Here is an 18,084-nt window from a genome sequence, read left to right on the forward strand (position 1 = left end):
TATACATGAATACATTTATATATGTTTACTACACATTATACATGGACACATTTATATATGTTTACTACATATTATAGATGAACACATCAATTTTTCCCATGAGCTATACAGAATAGTGTTGAATGTGTGTTTTTACTGATATATAAGTGATACCACAGTGGATGGTTTTGCTTTTTTAATGTACACTCTGGTATGTCCTCAATATTATTCCATGTTGCTGTATAGGGAGCTATTCCATTCATTTCCAACTGTTATAAACTATCCCCATATACAAGTGTGCTATGTTTTGTTTATTCCCTCCCCTGTCCATGCTCATTTGAGTTATATTATAATGTTTTATCACTGTACACAATGCTGTAGTGAATATCATTGTATGTTTCCCTTAATACCACATTTCATTACAAATAAGGAAACTGACAGTCAGAGGAGAGAGACCACGTGATCCGCTCATCTTCACACAGCTCCCAGGAGCAGAGTCAGGATGTGATCGCCACTGAACTGTCCCACACCCCAGGCACCTGTGCACATTCCTGCTGATGCGAGCGTGTGATCAATATCTTATAAAAGAGATCAGGAAAAAAAGTAATTTAAGCTATGAAATGCACCTAATCTTGAAAAAATGGTGGTTCTAGTCGAAGATAATTTAATGTTTTGAAAGCAGCATAGGTTGAAAGACTTGGATGACATTTATGGCAGTTTCTGCTATTGGATGAACTGTGCCCTCCCCTCTCCTCCAAATTACTCTTTTTTTGTTGTTTTTTGGTTTCCCCCCCAAATTCTTATGTTGAATTCCTAACCCTCGGTACCTTACAATGCTACTGTATTTGGAGATAGGGGTTAAAGAGGTAATTAAATTAACTACAGTGGGCCTTAATCCAACATAACTGGTGTCCTTATATGAAGACAAAATTAGGACATAGACATGCACAGGGAAGTCACAATGTGAGGACACAGAAGGCAGCCATCTACAAGGCAAGGAGAGAGGCCCCGGGAGAAACCAACCCTGCTGACACCCTGATCTCTGACTTCCTGCCTCCAGAACTGTGAGAAAATTAATTTCTGTTCTTTAAGCCACCCAGACTGTTGGATAGTTTGTTATGGCAGCCCCAGCAGACTAAGACACCTTGCAACTGATAGCAGCTAAAGCAGACAGATCCAATGGATTCTGGTCAGTCCACCTACAGGCTTGGTAGTAGTGAGGCTGGTTCCAGCAGGGTCCACCACAGCCCAGTGCTTTCAAGCCCCTTGCTCTGGTGACAGACGCACAAAGCCATTTGTTGTCTATTATTATTAGATCACTTTGACACTTGGAAGTTGTGACATGGTAAGAGTCCTGAGTGTTTCATGTACTGGAAACATCTATGACCCTCTATTGTATAAGTCGATCAACCAACTCTAGTGGGTGGAGTTTGCTGTGTTGGATCCATCTAAAGTAAAAATATTACCTAGGGTGCTAATGTGTTTTTTTGTTTGCTTTTCTTTTTTTGAGATGGAGTCTTGCTCTGTCTTCCATGCTAGAGTGCAGTGGTGCGATCTCGGCTCACTGCAACCTCTGCTCACTGCAACCTCTGCCTCCTGGCTTCAAGCCATTCTCCTGCCTCAGCCTCCTGTGTATCTGGGACTACAGGCACACACCACCACACCTGGCTAATTTTTTTTATTTTTAGTACAGGCAGAGTTTCACCATGTTGGCCGGGCTGGTCTCAAACTCCTGACCTCAAATGATCCACCCACCTCAGCCTCCCACAGTGCCGAGATTACAGCCATAAGTCACCGGGCCTAGCCCAAATGTAGTTTGTTGATGGCTCTATGGCTTAAGAAGGCTTAAGCCCCACTAGCCAGCCAGTGGGGGCCTAGCTTTTTGATGTTTTAACATCTGTCTACCAGAGCCACAGAGGTTCAGAGAGGTAAAAATTTCCAACCTGACGTATAAGAAATGCTCTCCCTGCCACCTCCTTGGCACCAGAATAAGAAAGAAATGAATCCATAGCTCCAGACTCTACAGCCACACTTCAGCTGCCATCCTTGTCCCTGAACAATTATTTCTTTATCAAAAGTTTTCATCAGGAACAGCTTGTATTGATCTTATAAACCTTGTTTTCAGGACCTCTTGAGATGACCAAATGGCTTTCCTTGTTTTCCTTACTAGCTGCATCGCCTTGGGAAAAGATTAAATTCTCTGTGTTTCAGTTTCCTCATTTGTAAAATGGGAACATTAATTGTTCCTATGCTGGTCAGCTGTTGTGAGAGATTGATGAAATGCTACACATAAAGCACTAAGAAGTGTGGTTGCTGCCCAGCAGGAACTCAATGTAATTTCTTTTGTAGTCATTAATGTTCTATCAGGAAACACTGGAAAGTTAGCGTTTACATTTCTCTTACCTTCCCTCACCTCCTAATTCTCAATTTCAATTTGCTGTATTGCAATTTTTAAATAGACTTCATAAAATTTATTCTCACTAGATTGTTCATAGTTGTCTAGCCTCCGCTGTATATTTTAATGGATGAAATGTTTGCTCACCACCTGCCATTTTGATGACGACCTCTTTCCTTTCCTTGCTCGGTAGTTTTTCCTGGGGTAGCTGATTCAATGGTGGTTCACAGGTGCTCTGTGCACTGAATTCCTTTTAGTTTTAGAAAGGCCACCTATTGCCTTTGTATCTGAATGACAAGTTAGCAGTGTATCATTTCCCTGGGTCCATTCTCACTCTCCCTGAGTTCCTTGAGGACACTCTTCCATGGTCTTATCCCAGTAAATGTCGAGGAAAAGTTTGAGGTCACATGATTTCTTCCTCTGATCGATTACTTGTTTTATTGACTTTGTTTTTTGTTTGTTGTTTTTTTCTTTATCTTTCTTAGAAGCCCAGGAACATCACCAGAATCTGTCTGTGTCAATCACTCTGCTTTGATTTTTCCTGAAACGCAAGGTACCTTTTAAACTGAGGATTTAGGTCTTCCTCAGCTTTTATTAAGGTTTTCTTTTTTACATCTTTAAATTTGTTCTGTTTTCTTCTTCAAGAACACCAATTATTGGCATGATGGAGATCCTTGCTGTACAAAGCTCTCTGGCTCTCCCTAATAACGTGCAGCTTTTTGTTCTTTTTTTCCATGTTTTTCAGACAGTCTTCTTAAGCCTTTCTTTAGTGTCTCTCCCTTGATTTCATCAGTGCCTGTTCTCATTTTGGCATCCTAAAGTTAACTGTCATTTCTGAAATGGTATTTCCTCATCCACATATTTCCTGGAATATGACAGCTTCTTTTCATCTCGTGTTGTATCATAACCTCTTCTACAATTTCTTGTAACCTTTTCTGAAGTCTTGTTGCCTTTTTTTTTTTTCTTTTTTTAAGACTATGGGGGAAAAATGTGCGCATTGTTTGGCTTCTGGGAGTAATTCTCCCAAAATACATTCCCCATGTGCCTTCTATTTGTTACTTTGCTGTGATCTGTTGCTTGCCTGAAGACAGTGGAACGCTGTGGGGTTGGCTCTCAGGCCCTTGCTGTGGGCATGTAACTGTTCCACTGGCCTGGGAGTGAGTCTATCAGCTTTTCAGAGGCTCGGGGACCTCTCCTGCTTGGGGGAGTGTGTGTAGCAATTTGGCCGGCTCAACAGTGAATTCACCCTGGGCAAATTGCCAGACTGTTCTGATGGCTGGAAGTATGACAGCTAGGGGTTGGCTTCTCTCCTGTATAGGACCCGAGTCCCAGCCAATCCTGGTCTCAGGCTTCCCATGAGCCATCCATATGTGGGCTTGGTGGAAGGAAGGTGAAGCCCCAGAGCTGGAGACATGCAGTGGCTGCTGGCCCCCAGAACAGGGCCCATTCCAGAGGTGGCTGTGTTCTCGAGATGGTACCGTGCTACAAAAGCTCGGCTCATGGAAAAGGCTGAACATGGGGAGTGCACACTTTCTGCTCCTAATCTGGAGCAATGCAGCTGCATTAATTCACAGCTCTTTAGAGAGCTTAAGGAAAGGGAAGGAAGGGAACCCGTGAACAGAGAAAGTCACAATCTAAAATCCCCATTTGCTAATACTTCATTCAAAGCTCACTTTAAACTCTCAAAAACAACCGCTCTGGAATAAGATGGTGGCCTTAGTTTTTTCGTTTTTTTTTTTTTTTTTTTTTTTTTTTTTTTTTTTTTTTTTTTTNACAGAGTCTCACTCTGTCGCCAGGCACCAGGCTGGAGTGCAGTGGCACAATCTTGGCTCACTGCAACCTCTGCCTCCCGGGTTCAAGCAATTCTCCTGCCTCAGCCTCCTGAGTAGCCGGGACTACAGGCACACGCCACCACACCCAGCTAATTTTTGTATTTTTAGTAGAGACTAAAAATTTAGTAGAAACTAAAATTTAGGTTTCACCATGTTGGCCACGATGGTCTCAATCTCTTGACCTCGTGATCCGCCCGCCTCGGCCTCCCAAAGTTCTGGGATTACAGGCTTGAGCCACCGCGCCCAGTCGGCCTTAGTTTTTAATCCACCACCCTGGGCATTACAAAGGGGACGATAAGGAAGACTGGATTCCCACTCAGAGAGTCTTTGATCTACCTGCTGCTGCCCCACACAGACACCAGCAACCTGGGCTGTGCCACTGAATTCATGGCAAAGGGGACGGCTGTGGGCGCCTCAAGGCAACACATGGGAGAGGCAGACACAGAACGGAAATAGTTTTCCTCCAACTTTGCTTCTCCGTGCTCTCCAGGGGCCTCTGCCCCCGCGCTACAGTGCCCTTCTTTCCACAGGCCCCTCTTCCAGTTTCTCACAGCTGTGTGTGTGAGAAACTGGAAGAGGGGTCTGCTTCTGTTGCTTCTGTGGTTTCTCCCGGCTTGATTTGGAGGATGGCCACCTTGCCAGGTCATTACCTCGCCCCCAACCCCATCCGACACATACTCTCACTCCACTGCTCTGCAGCTTCCAGATGTGTGTACACCAGGTGCAATACCGCAAACCCAGCACCTATTGGAGTGCTGGCTGTGAGCATGGCTAACCCAAAGTTCATGTCCTGGGTGCAGCCCACCCAGGCTTTAGACCTGCCTAAGGATGCAGTTGCTTTGCATGGAAGTCAGGGGAATAGACAAATGTTAGTTAATATTTTAATTGCCTGAAAGATTACTTCATAAATTAAAAGAAGAATGCAGTTTTTATTTTTTACAATTAAAAATGCAACTCAAATATAATCTTTTCAAAGGCAAAGGATATGAGAAGCCAGATTATCATCAAAAGACTGCTTAGTGATCCTAAGAGGACAAGCCATGACTTTTTCTTTCTTTTTTTTTTTTAGACAGAGTCTCACTCCATCGCCAGGCACCAGGCTGGAGTGCAGTGGCATGATCTCGGCCCACTGCAACCTCCACCTCCTGGGTTCAAGCAATTCTCCTGCCTCAGCCTCCCAAGTAGCTGAGACTACAGGCACATGCCACCATGCCCAGCTAATTTTTGTATTTTTAGTGGAGACGGGGTTTCACCATGTTGGCCAGGATGGTCTCGATCTCTTGACCTCGTGATCCGCCTGCCTCGGCCTCCCAAAGTGCTGGGATTACAGGCGTGAGCCATCACGCCCAGCCTAAGCCATGACTTTTTCTTCCTCCTGTATCACACAACCCACTGGCTTCCTTGTGTTTCTTTCCCTTTACAATGGGTACAGTTACCAAAAGGGTGACTTTTTTAAACCAGCGGTGAGTCAAATTTCAAGAGAAAGTAACACGCTTTGGCATTCACTAGAGAGCTTGAACAGAAGCAGTTTCATTTTCTATGAAGAGCGGAACAGTCTCCAACAGTTTATATGCCATTTAGGAGTTCATAACTATATTGACTTTTACAGCTCTTAGAATTCTTACACAAGCCCCCAAACACATAGAAAAAGATATGGCCATTGGCCGAGTGCTGCCACCGTAGCTAAACCCAAGGAAGCAACTATTTTCTATTTCATTTGAGAAGGCTTGTGATCAGATAAAATGAACCATCCCTCAGATGAGTATAGCACATATCACTGAAACTCCAAGGAGAAACGAATAAAAGCTGTTGAATTGCCAGTCCCAACAAGAAACAGCAGGAATACCTGACAATACATTTTCATAGATGGATCCAGATGGTCAGGTCTTCCCAGATATCATCACATCAGGTTTATTTATTAGTGTTTTGTTTGGTGCGTGTGAGAAGGAAGACGGAAATTAGTATTTGTTTCAGACCAGTATTTTTTGTGCTAGGCACATTCACATACAGGATCAAACAGCAGGGCTGGAAAAAACACACTAAACACACACGTCTCTGCGCTCAAAGGATCCACTGGTACATTTAAAAGAACATCCAGTCTTTCCCCGGAATTGCCCGACCCAGGGATGGTTATATGTGTATTTGCAGTTTTTGTTCTAATCATCCGTTTTCTAGAGTTCTAGTTCATTTAGGCTACGATGACAGGATACCGCAGATTTGGTGACATATAAAGAACAGAAATTTACTTCTCACGGTTCTGGAGACTGGGACATCCAAGATTAAGGCATTGGCAGATTTGGTGTTTGGTGAGGTCCCACTTTCTGGCTCATAAATGGCTGTCTTCTCATCGCATCCTCACATGGCAGAAGGGGCTACAGACTCACTATAGCTTGGATGTTTGTCTTCCTGCCAACCTCATATTAAAATTTGATATTCATATTGGAGATGGGGCCTAATGGAAGGTGTTGGGGTCCTGGGGTCAGATTCCTTATGAATGGCTTGATGCTATCCTTGCTGTAATGAGTGAGCTCTTACTCTGTTAGCTCCCACAAGCAGGTTGTTCAACAAGGCCTGGCACCTCTCCACTCTCTCTTGCTTCCTGACTCACCATGTGATCTCTGCACACTGCCTTCCCTTTGCTTTCTGAGAACCTCACCAGATGCCCCCCACCCCCGCAGAACTGTGAGCCAAAGAAACAATTTTTTCTTTGTAAGTTACTCAGAGTTGGGTATTCCTTTGCAGCAATACTAAGCGGACTGAAAGAGGACTTCCCTCCTGCCTCTTTCATCAGAGCACTAATCTCACTCAGACAGGTCTCAGGAATCTATCACCTCCCAAAAGCCCCACCTCCTAATACCATCACCTTGTCGTAGAGAATTTTAGCATGTTAACTGGGGAGAAACAGAATATTCAGTCTATAACACCTAGAATCTGCAAGAAGTGATTCTTCCTTCCTTCTTCCCTCCCTCCTTCCAATTTTAAGTTGAGGAGAGTTTAAGGGAGGCAATATTTACAAAGGTTGGGCAGGGTTAAGATGAAACCCAAGACTAGCAATAGCTAAGAGCTGTTCCCATCCTAGACCTAAAGAGGCCAAGGAATGAGTCTTTATAGAACCAGAGAGAACATGGAACAGGTGGTCTTACTGTTAATTAAACTAGAAATCAATGTGACTCCCCAGGGGCTGTGACAGCTCAGGAGCCTCTTTTGAAGTTATAGGAAAAAAAATGGTTTTAATAAAATAAACTATGCATTTCTGGACAGCCCTCCAGGCTATTTGATTCTAAGCTTCCTCTTTGAACTATTTTTGCAACTTTTATGTTTTCTCCACGTAGCACATCCTTTTGGATTATTGATTCTAGCCTGGTTCAGTGTCTTCCAGCTGTTTTACAACTCTATAAATGTGCCTGTTCTTTGAATTATCTTTTGAATCATTATGATATGTCTGGTTCCTTCATTGATTCATATGTAAAATAAAATCTTTAACATGCTATGATGGTTAACATTAGTTGTCAAGTTGATTGGATTGAAGGATGCCTAGATAGCTAGTATTGTTTCTGGGTGTGTCTGTGAAGATGTTGCTAGAGGAGATTAACATTTGAGTCAGTGGACTGGGAGAGGATGACCCACCTACCCTCAGTGTGCGTGGGCACCATTCAATCGGCTGCCAGCACGGCTAGAACAGAGCAAGGGCTAAGATGGGAAGAAGCTGGGCTAAGATGGCTTGCTGGGTCTTCTGGCTTTCATCTTTCTCCTGTGCTAGATGCTTTCTGCGCTTCGACATCAGACTCCAGGTTCTTTGGCCTTGGGACTCTTGGACTTATATCAGTGGTTTGCCGGGGGCTCTTGGGCCTTTGGCCACAGACTGAAGGCTGCACTGGACTGAGCCACCATTGGCTTCCTTCCTCCTCAGCTTTCAGAGGGCCTATCATGGGACTTCACTTTGTGACCGTGTGAGTCAATTCTCCTTCATAAACTCCCTTTCATGTATGCATACACCCTATTAGTTCTGTCCCTCTGGAGAACCCTAATACACGTGTTCATTTTATATTTGTAAAACACTTATGATTTTACCCTTTTTAGGAAAATTATCTTTCAACAAAGAAAACATCCCCTCCTCCCTTAAAGTTATCTTGTAAAGAATGCCCCGCAGCAATGAAAGCTTTCTTCCCATACACAGCCATTTTACCACCAGACAGCTGCGTCGCAAGGATTCAGAATCAGCACCACAAACCAACTCTTGGTCTTTGGAGCCGAGACCAGTTTGCCGGTGCAGACCATAACTATTTTATGGGGGATCTCATCCCAGAAGCTCTATGGTGTCTTGAAATCTATGGTATGGAACAAACCACACTCCATTAGACCATTTTTGAAAATCTCCCTCTTATAATAATCCAGAACCTCAGTTAGAGTAGAGGTCCTGCCTTTTCCCTGGGAGATTCTCAGTTCCTATGTAAGGTAGATGTGCCTTCAAATTCCACCTGTCGGTAGCATCCAGGTCTCAAATTCAAAGGGATTTCACTGAAAACAGGGTGAATCCTAATTCTGCTCATCAGTGCATAAGCCCCAAGTCCCTGGCCAGTAAAATACTCCCTTTGCCCATTTTTCAGATGAGGAAATGAAGGTTCAGAGAGGTTCAGTACCTTACCCAAATGAAGCAAGTAGCACAGAGTGGGCCTGGATTCAAATCCAGAAAGGTCAGACCCAACCCAGTTATCCTTCTACTAAAATACCAGTGCTGAACACGCCTTTCCACCAAGCTGCCCAGACGTCAAGGAGTCTCTCCAAAAATCCAGATGCAAATAGCATCTCCTATTTCTTTTTCTTAAATATGCTCTAAAAGAACCTGAGAAACTCTAAAGCCTCAGACATTTTTAAAGCTGACATCTAAAACATTTCATCACGAATTTAAATAGTTACAAAGGAGGTAATTTCGACCACATATGAAACATTACTTCTTTGAAAAATGACATCACTATTTTAAGTATATTCTAATTACCAAGATAATTTGATACTGATCATCATCTAGAAATAAATGCTCAGAAATTTCCCATCTTTTCCCTTACTTCGTAGAGTCATACTTCCATTTCATCTTTCTTACAGAACTGTATTGCTTTGTTTGAAATTATACAGTGTGCCCTATTGTATTTCTCTGTAACAAAAAAGCTTTGATTTCAAAACGTTTCATATGCTGTAACTGTAAAACTGTGTTAAAATACTTCGTCTGGATTGGGTAATTATTACAACTGTTATTAGTACGTAATTGATCAAAACATAAACACTGGATAAGCAGTCCATTTTATTGCCAACATTATTTCCTAAATCAATCGGTGGGGGAGGGTTTTTGTCACTTCAATGAATCTACATGTTTATGGATGAATGATTACAAGGTTATGTAAATAAAACACACGTCACCACCAATCTTATTCTTTTTTTGTTTATTTCAGGCTGAAAGAACCTAGTTTCCATAAAAAAGTAGAAGACAACATGTTTTAGTAAAAGCTGTGTCCTTCGATTCTTTAAACTCCTGTCTCAGGGCTTGATAAACTCTACCTTCAGGCTGGTGGTTCTCTCAGAGGGTGAAGGAGAAGGGCAGGTGGGGAGCGTTTCAGAAGCAATGGGTCATGTCGCACTGCTTCATCTAGGTAGTGGGAGCCTGGGATTTTTGTACTGTTTTTTACTTTAGACATATTTCACTTAGACATATTTCGTAAGTAACCTTTTGTATATACCCAGTACTTAATTCTAAAATAAGGGAAAAGAAATATCATCAAAAACATATGAAAGATAAGCAGTATTTATCCTTCAATCTAGCTAAGTAAGTAAGACTTATGGGTATCTTTTTTTTTTTTTTTTTTGAGACAGAGTCTTACGCTGTTGCCCAGGTTGGAGTGCAATGGCGCAATCTCGGCTCACTGCAACCTTTGCCTCCTAGGTTCAAGCCATTCTCCTGCTTCAGCCTCCCAAGTAGCTGGGAGTAGGCACCCACCACCACACCTGGCTAATTTTTGTATTTTTAGTAGAGACGAGGTTTTGCCATGTTGATTTCAAACTCCTGACCTCAGGTGATTCTCCCGCCTCGGTCCCGCAAAGTGCTGGGATTGCAAGCATGGCCACTGCGCCCAGCCTATGGGGTATCTTTTTAGATTATTTCCCTTCTTTTCCTACAATGCGTTAATGCCTGCCAGTCAGTGCAGGATTTCAGATTTGATAGGTTTCCTTTAGGGCAGACATCGTATCTTCCCTCCAGACCTACTACGCAGACGCTCAATTGGTATGCATTTGTTTCTCACTAATGCACAAGGAGGGCCGAGTAAGTGAGATGGTACCATCTTGAAGAGTGGTTGGGAGGGACTTCACTGATAATGTGGCTTTCGGTCACAAGGAAATGATGGAGCAGAGCATGTGGATATCAGGGAGACGGTATTATCAGAGGAAGCAGCATTTGCAAACAGAGCCCGTGGATATGGGGGAGAAGGTATGATCAGAGGAGACAGCATTTGCAAACTGAGCACGTGGATTTCAGGGAGAAGGTATGATCAGAGGAGACAGCATTTGCAAACTGAGCACTTGGATTTCAGGGAGAAGGTATGATCAGAGGAGACAGCATTTGCAAACTTCTGTTGCACACATAGTGTGTGACATGCGAGACTTCCTATTTTGTCTTCCTTCACCTGCGAGGTTCTTGCCCACTCTACGCCTCTCTGCACAGCACCCCAGGCACCTCCCTAGGTACTCTCCCTCACACTCTAATTACTTATGCACACACCCATGCCCTGCTGTAAGCTCTTAAGTTCTTTAGGGCAAAGAAAAAAGGGCACAGCCTCCAGGATGCTCACACTTAGTTTTTATTAGCCACAGTTTCCCACGGTTTTCTACCTCCTAGGAAATACACAGCTCACCAAGGGCACCCAGTCACCATCCTGTTCTGCTTGCATGGCTGATGCTGGTGAACACATCTGCAAAGTCGCTCAGGGCCTGGTTTCCTCGGGTACGGAGAACCTCAGGGGAGGAAGAGCCAGAACTGAGAGCCCCTTTCTTCCCCATATGGGATAGGATACCTAAGCCAAATGACCCATGCATCATGAAACAGAGGCAGGACCCTGAGCTGCCCAACAGGCCTGGGTACTTGGAGTTCCCGCTAAAGCCAGGTTATTGGATCCTGGCCTGACCATCCTCCCACAGTGGCTAAACCCTAGCCTAACTGTAAACATCTTTTCAGCGCTGCACACATAAGGCAGTCGGGATGCCTTCTGATTACTGGGCTCTGTGACCTTCAGCTGCTGAGGTGCGAGAATCAAGCATGGGCATGAAAGGCAAGGGGCCACCACAGCAGCATCGCCTGCCTCCACCCTGCCCAGCAGGCTGTGACCTAGGGACTGCTGCAGCCTGGGGCATCAGGGGCCCTAGAGCAGGATGCCTGGACTAGGAGTGGACTGCCCTGCTGACGGGTCGTTTTTCTGTGAAGAAGCTTTTCAACAGCAGCACCTGGCTGAAGCTGACCACGAACAGGGCAATCGTCTCGCCGATAGACCAGTAAGAGACTCGGCTATTGAGGTCTTCCGCTCGGGCCCGGTCCTGGGCCTCTCGCAGCCGGTAATGCGTCTGGGAGTCAATGACCGTCTTCAGAGCCTCGTGGATGGTCACGCAGGCAGACTCCATCTGGGCAGGAAGAGAAAAGCAGTCACGCTGCTAACCCAGAGACAAACGTGGGATCCAGCAAACCGCAAATGCTATCATCAACATCCTAGGTGACAGCCACTGAATACTATGAGTCTATGCTAAAGGTTTTCTTTAATCCTCACAACAAGCCTAATTGAGGCTCAGAAAGGTTAAGTAACTTGCCCAGGGTCACACTGCTGGTATGTGGCTGAGTTAGAGTTTGGCTCAATTGTCAGAGTCCTGAACCTAAGCACTGCCCTATACTCTCTTACCTAATCCTGGCAATATCCCTGATAGACACGGATCATTACCCTCATTGTTAACGAGGGCTTATCCCACATACAGACGAGGAAACTGAGGCTCCAGGAGGCTACATGAATTGCCCAAGGTCACACGAGTAATAAACAGCAGAGTGGGAACTAGACCACAGTTGTGTTTTGCCTCTGAATCCACTGCTCATGCTCATTCTATTACATAATTGCTGCCTACAGTTTTATGTATACACACAAACACATGAAGACACATGCCTCATGTACATAAGAACATACACATGCATGCAAAGACACATATATGAACAGGCACCATATAGACACATATGCTCATATGTAACGCATACTACATTGTCACTTTCTTTACTTGCCAACATATTCAATGTGGTAAGCAGAAGTCTGAAAATGTCCTTCCCACCACCAAGATCCCCTGCCCTAATTCCAGGAAGCTATGAATATAGCTATCGTCCCTGTGACTGCATCATGTTAATATGACACAGCTGACCTTAAGATGGGGCGATTATCCAAGCCTGATCTAATCACAGGAGACCTTAGACGCTGGGAGCTTTTTCCAGCTAGTTGCAGAAGAAGTTAAGACAGTTCTGAAGCATGAGAAGAATTCAATGTGCCATGCTGGCTTTGAAGGTGAAGGTGACCACGTGGCAGCACCAGAAAAAGGCCTCCAGGGGCTGAGAGGGCAACAGTCAGCAAGGAAACGGGGACCTCAGTCCTACAACCACAAACAACTCAACTCCACCAACAACCTGAACTAGCATGAAAGCAGATCCTTCCCCAGAGCTTCCAGCTAGCAGCCCAAACTGCCACCATGTCAACATCAGCCTTGGGAGACTCCAAGCAAAGAATCTGGCCAACCTGCCCAGGCTCACAGCATACAGAGCTGTGTGATAATAAGTGAGTATTCTGGGGATTGGGGAGAGATAACACTGGGAGAAATACCTAATGTAGATGACGGGGGGATGGATGCAGCAAACCGTCATGGCACGTGTATACCTATGTAACAAACCTGCACAATTTGCACATGTACCCCAGAACTTAAAGTATAATAAAAAAAAAAGAAAGAAAAAAAATAAGTGAGTATTCTATTAAGACACTATGTTTGTAATAATTAGTTACTCAGCAATAGACAACTAACACATTATGCCTGTGGGAAAACATGAGTTCTTATTCAGAGGTGACCTCTAAACCACCACGTATCTAAGACCTAGAAAATTCTATCCTATCAGTGCGTTCTCAGGCTAGAGGATTCACAAAGCATGCACCAGACACTTCAGTTCCCAAACTCCAAAGCCAAACTATTTATAAAGTACAGTATAGTAAACCAGAAAAGACTAAGTCACTCTGTGACCTCCCTCCCCAAAACACTTGTTTCTCTCTCCCATTGAACCCCTTCCAGAAGACAAATGGGAAATAGTGCCAAACAATGGTGTTACCCATACCTGCCTCATTGGGTATCCTTAACTCTGGACCATTCTAGAAGCTGAACTAGACGAGGCAGGGAAGAACAAACGCTTCCCTTCAGCCTCTGCTTCTATCTTTCTGGCAACAGGCTACCTTCCAAGGCTTTGGGACTCTCCTGCACATGGTGGCTGGCCCTCTCATCCTCGTTCACGTGTAAGAAGTGGTGAAATGTCACATGTAGAAAGGTGGCACGATCTCTGCATATCAGATGGAACTGGGAGAGTCAGACTGAGCACCAGCTCGAGGAGCAATATCAAGTAAAGAAGCCCATTTGACATTGTTGGTGGGGGTATAAATTAGTTCAACCATTGTGGGAGACAGTGTGGCGATTCCTCAAGGACCTAGAAGTAGAAATTCCATTTGACCCAGCAATTCCATTACTGGGTATATACCCAAAGGATTATAAATCGTTCTACTATAAGGACATGTGCACACAAATGTTCATTGCAGCACTGTTTACAATAGCAAAGACCTGGAAACAACCCAAATGCCCATCGACGATAGACTGGACAGGGAAAATGTGGCACATATACACCACAGAATATTATGCAGCCATCAAAAATGATGAGTTCATGTCCTTTGTAGGGACGTGGATGAACCTGGAAACCATCATTCTCAGCAAACTGACACAAGAACAGAAAATCAAACACCACATGTTCTCACTCACAGGCGGGTGTTGAACAATGAGAACACATGGACACAGGGAGGGGAGCACTACACACTGGGGTCTGTTGGGGGGAAATAGGGGAGGGACAGCAGGGGATGGGGAGTTGGGGAGAGATAGCAAGGGGAGAAATGCCAGATATAGGTAAGGGGGAGAAAGGCAGCAAATCACACTGCCACGTGTGTACCTATGCAACAATCTTGCATGTTCTTCACATGTACCCCCAAACCTAAAATGCAATAATAAATAAATAAATAAAAGAAGCCCATTTGTCCCCCCATGGGTACCTCCGTCCTGCTTTCTCAGTGACATCCTCAATGCTCTATTATTTTGGGCTACATATCTTTTCTCTCACAACTGCAGTATAGTCAGCACTGGACACTTCACCTCCCCACATCTGTCAGGTGGGCTATACCTGCAAATGTTTGATATTGAAAAAGGGATAAATGATCCTAAGAAGGGTTCCAGACACCAAGAAGTTGACTCCAAAGAGAACTTCCAATGCCAAGTGGCTTCAAAGGCCAACCGCCAGAAGAGAAAGCTCAGGTGTAGGCCTCTGCCCTGGGGGTAACGGTCGCATTTGTGGTTGCTCCCAGCTCTCCAAGGGATGCTTCCGAAGCTCACTAAAGCACATCCACTGTCGCACATGGAACAGGAGACCACACTTGGAAGAAAGTAGGAAAGAGGTCAACGCGGAGTCAGGCTTAAACTATGTGAACCCGTGCCAGAGCTAACTCAAGATACAGCATTTCTAGAAGCCTCCCTCGTGCTCTCGGCCAGACACTACCTATACAGGCAGACTTGGTAATACAAACCTGTTCTATATTTACATCACTCTGGTGATCCCTGGAAATCACATGGACTGAAGGTGGGGCTGGGGAACTCAGGAGAGATACCTGTAGGGTGAGGTTATAAGAATTTTAATCAGCTAGGCCCGGCCGCTCACACCGGTAATCCCAGCACTTTGGGAGGCCGAGGTGGGCGGATCACGAGGTCAAGAGATTGAGACCATCCTAGCCAACTTGGTGAAACCCCGTCTCTACTAAAAATACAAAAATTAGCTGGGCATGGTGGCGTGTGTTTGTAGTCCCAGCTAATCGGCAAGCTGAGGCAGGAGAATTTCTTGAACCCAGGAGGCGGAGATTGCAGTGAGCTGAGATCGTGCCACTGCACTCCAGCCTGGCGCCTGGCGACAGAGCAAGACTCTGTCTAAAAAAAAAAAAGAATTTCAAATCACGGCTGAGTTTAATAGCTTCCACTTCCACTAATTCCTTCATTCAAACTTCACTCAATGCCCACTTTTCTTCCAGGCACTGTGCTAGGCCCAGGGAATTAAGAATCAGAGCCAGACACAGTCCAGGGTCTCAGAAAGTTCACAACGTAAAGAAAAAATTACTCAACTGTAATGCAATATGAAAAGGGCCAAGAACAGAAGAGTATGCAGAGCTGTGGGGGCACCCAGGAGAAAGCTGCTGAGCCTGGTGGAGAAGGTGGAGTACCTGACATGGGACGCGGCAAGCAGAGCCCTGATGGATGGGCAGGGCGTCACCAGGCTGAGGATAAGAACACATTCCAGGCAGGAGAAGAACAGGTGAAGAACGGTACAGGGCCTGGTCAGGGGCCAGGGACTGAGGTGGTGATGGCGATGCATGGAGAGGCAGCTGTGGGGCGGTGGGAGCTCACAGTAAAGGGCCTCGGTCTAAGACTTCACAGTGTGGCTCTGTGAGCAGAAGATTGGCAGCATCAGAATTCCGCTTTACAAGAATCTGCCCCTGGCAGCTATGATGCAGAAAGGGATGTATAGGAACCAGTCCAGAGGCAGGGAAACCACTTAGGCGGCTGTAGTTCTATTGGGAAGAGAAGATGTGAGACTCAATGAAGAAAGTCGCCAAGTCAGGGAAGAATGGATTTGAGGGAAATTGATGGCAATGAAATCACAGGACTTGGTAACCAAGTAGATCATTCTTGAAATCAGTGGGAGGGACGGAGACACATACATAAGTGTATACATGTATGTAACATGGTCGAGGGAGTATATGTGTATACATACGTGTGTGGTGCACACATATGTGTGTACTCATATGTACATATATGCATACATGTTTGTATATATAAATCCGCACAGAATTTGTTTTTAAATACTCTGGAAGGGCTCATTTGATTTTCCAGGCGAGAATTCCATTCTCCAAGTTTATTTGTCACAAGTTCATTCAGAAACAAAGTGTACACTGGACTCACTTGACTGGGGGCTCCTTGGACCGTAGGCTCTGGCCTGGGAATTCAGCAGTACTGGTCAGCATCTCCAGCCTCCTTCCAGAGCCCAGAATCACTGGAGAGGAAGGAGGAAGGGAAGCGGAAAAGAGGAAGGACACAGAAATCACAGGCATAGACACCAAGACAGAGGGGAAGCCAGATATTTACGTGAGGCTTCACTTTAAAGGCCTAGATCCAGTGACACGGGCCAGAAACCGACACTGAGATTGCATAAAGAGGCCTCAGTGGCCTTTAAAGGAACAATCTCAGATCAGATCAGTGAAACCAAGGGACCAGTTCCAAGTGGGTAACGGAGCAACAGGTGATACTCTACAGCTTTCTTGGCATCTAACACCTGCAGACGCCTTCATGACCTGGCGCAGATGCTGCAAGAGACCCCAGAGAATCACAGATACCTGGACGCTCACCCTCACTGTAAAAACACACTCCTTCCCCAACCACTGAGATCTTCCGTTAGTGCTTGTCTAAGACAAACCCCTTCAGCCTGTTACCACAAAATTTCAGTTAGGCAATCCCTCAGCCAGCCTCCCCCGCAGCAGAAAACCAACAGAAACCGTCTGCTCTGCTTCAGGGTTCTGTTTTCCCAGGCCACGGGACCCCAGCTCTCCTTGTGTGTGACCTTCCGCCCTGCTAAGACCACCAGTCCTGACTGGCTTCCAGCGTCCTGGAGCCTCACAGGAATTATGGTCGTGGCTCCACGGTGACAGTCGGTCTCTAGGACACCCTGACCCATCCCATTTCTGGCACTGTTCCTTTCCTCCATCTCCACGGTGACATCCCATCCTGTCCCGGCTACCTGCGGATGCCAATGTCTTCAGTCTTCAGGTCAGTGTAACCACTGATAAATTCCTGGAACCCTCATCTTATTAGGTCCCCACTGACCCAAGTACCTGCTTCTTTAAATTCTTCAAGAACTCAATGACAGGGAAGCAGGAGCTGGCCTCAGAGCATGCAGGAAAGCCTTTCATGCTTCCTAGACCACCAGTAAGGTAGCTCTTGGCCTTTGACCTCTGTCAGAAACCTTCGGCTCTGACCAGGATCTTCCCAGATTCTCAGGAAGCCTGGAAGCCCCTCATGCTTCGCTTTCCTGAAGTCAAATCCTCCCGGCCCATGTCCTCTCCTAGGAGTCTGGGTTTCCTGAACTCAGGTCTGAAACAAGTCCTTTGGGCCTCAATCTCCGGCCTGGGCACTGTTCACGATGGAAGCTGTTCTTTCACCTAGTATTTACTTTCGTGCCAGAAACCAAGGCCTCTGGCCCACCACTGTGCTGTAGGAAGTCTGGGGAAAAGCGAGATAGCAGCTGCTGCATAAAAATCCACGCCAGGCTGGGTGCGGTGGCTCACGCCTGTAATCCCAGCACTTTGGGAGGCCGAGGCGGGTGGATCACGAGGTCAAGAGATCGAGACCATCCTGGTCAACAGGGTGAAACCCCGTCTCTACTAAAAATACAAAAATTAGCTGGGCATGGTGGCGCGTGCCTGTAGTCCCCGCTACTCAGGAGGCTGACGCAGGAGAATTGCTTGAACCCAGGAG

General features: G+C 45.5%; 1 protein-coding gene across 2 annotated transcripts in view; it reads right to left on the minus strand.

Annotated features, from left to right (window-relative positions):
* Nucleotides 1-11,031: 11,031 nt before the first annotated feature.
* Nucleotides 11,032-18,084, minus strand: part of TMED3 (transmembrane p24 trafficking protein 3) — a 12,094-nt gene continuing 5,041 nt past the window's right edge. The window contains exons 3-4 of one of the 2 annotated variants that reach the window (XR_001819270.2): nucleotides 16,516-16,606; nucleotides 11,776-11,865 (exon numbers count right to left, since the gene is read on the minus strand). Coding sequence is in view for 1 of the 2 variants with exons in the window: in XM_017509209.1 (XP_017364698.1) it covers nucleotides 11,629-11,865 (237 nt within the window). In the remaining variant the exon portion in view is untranslated. Of the gene's footprint in view, nucleotides 11,866-16,515; nucleotides 16,607-18,084 lie in introns of both variants that reach the window. The other variant, XM_017509209.1, reaches the window with a different exon arrangement.

Source organism: Cebus imitator, unplaced genomic scaffold (assembly GCF_001604975.1).
Source record: "Cebus imitator isolate Cc_AM_T3 unplaced genomic scaffold, Cebus_imitator-1.0 Scaffold410, whole genome shotgun sequence".
Classification (NCBI taxonomy): domain Eukaryota; kingdom Metazoa; phylum Chordata; class Mammalia; order Primates; family Cebidae; genus Cebus; species Cebus imitator.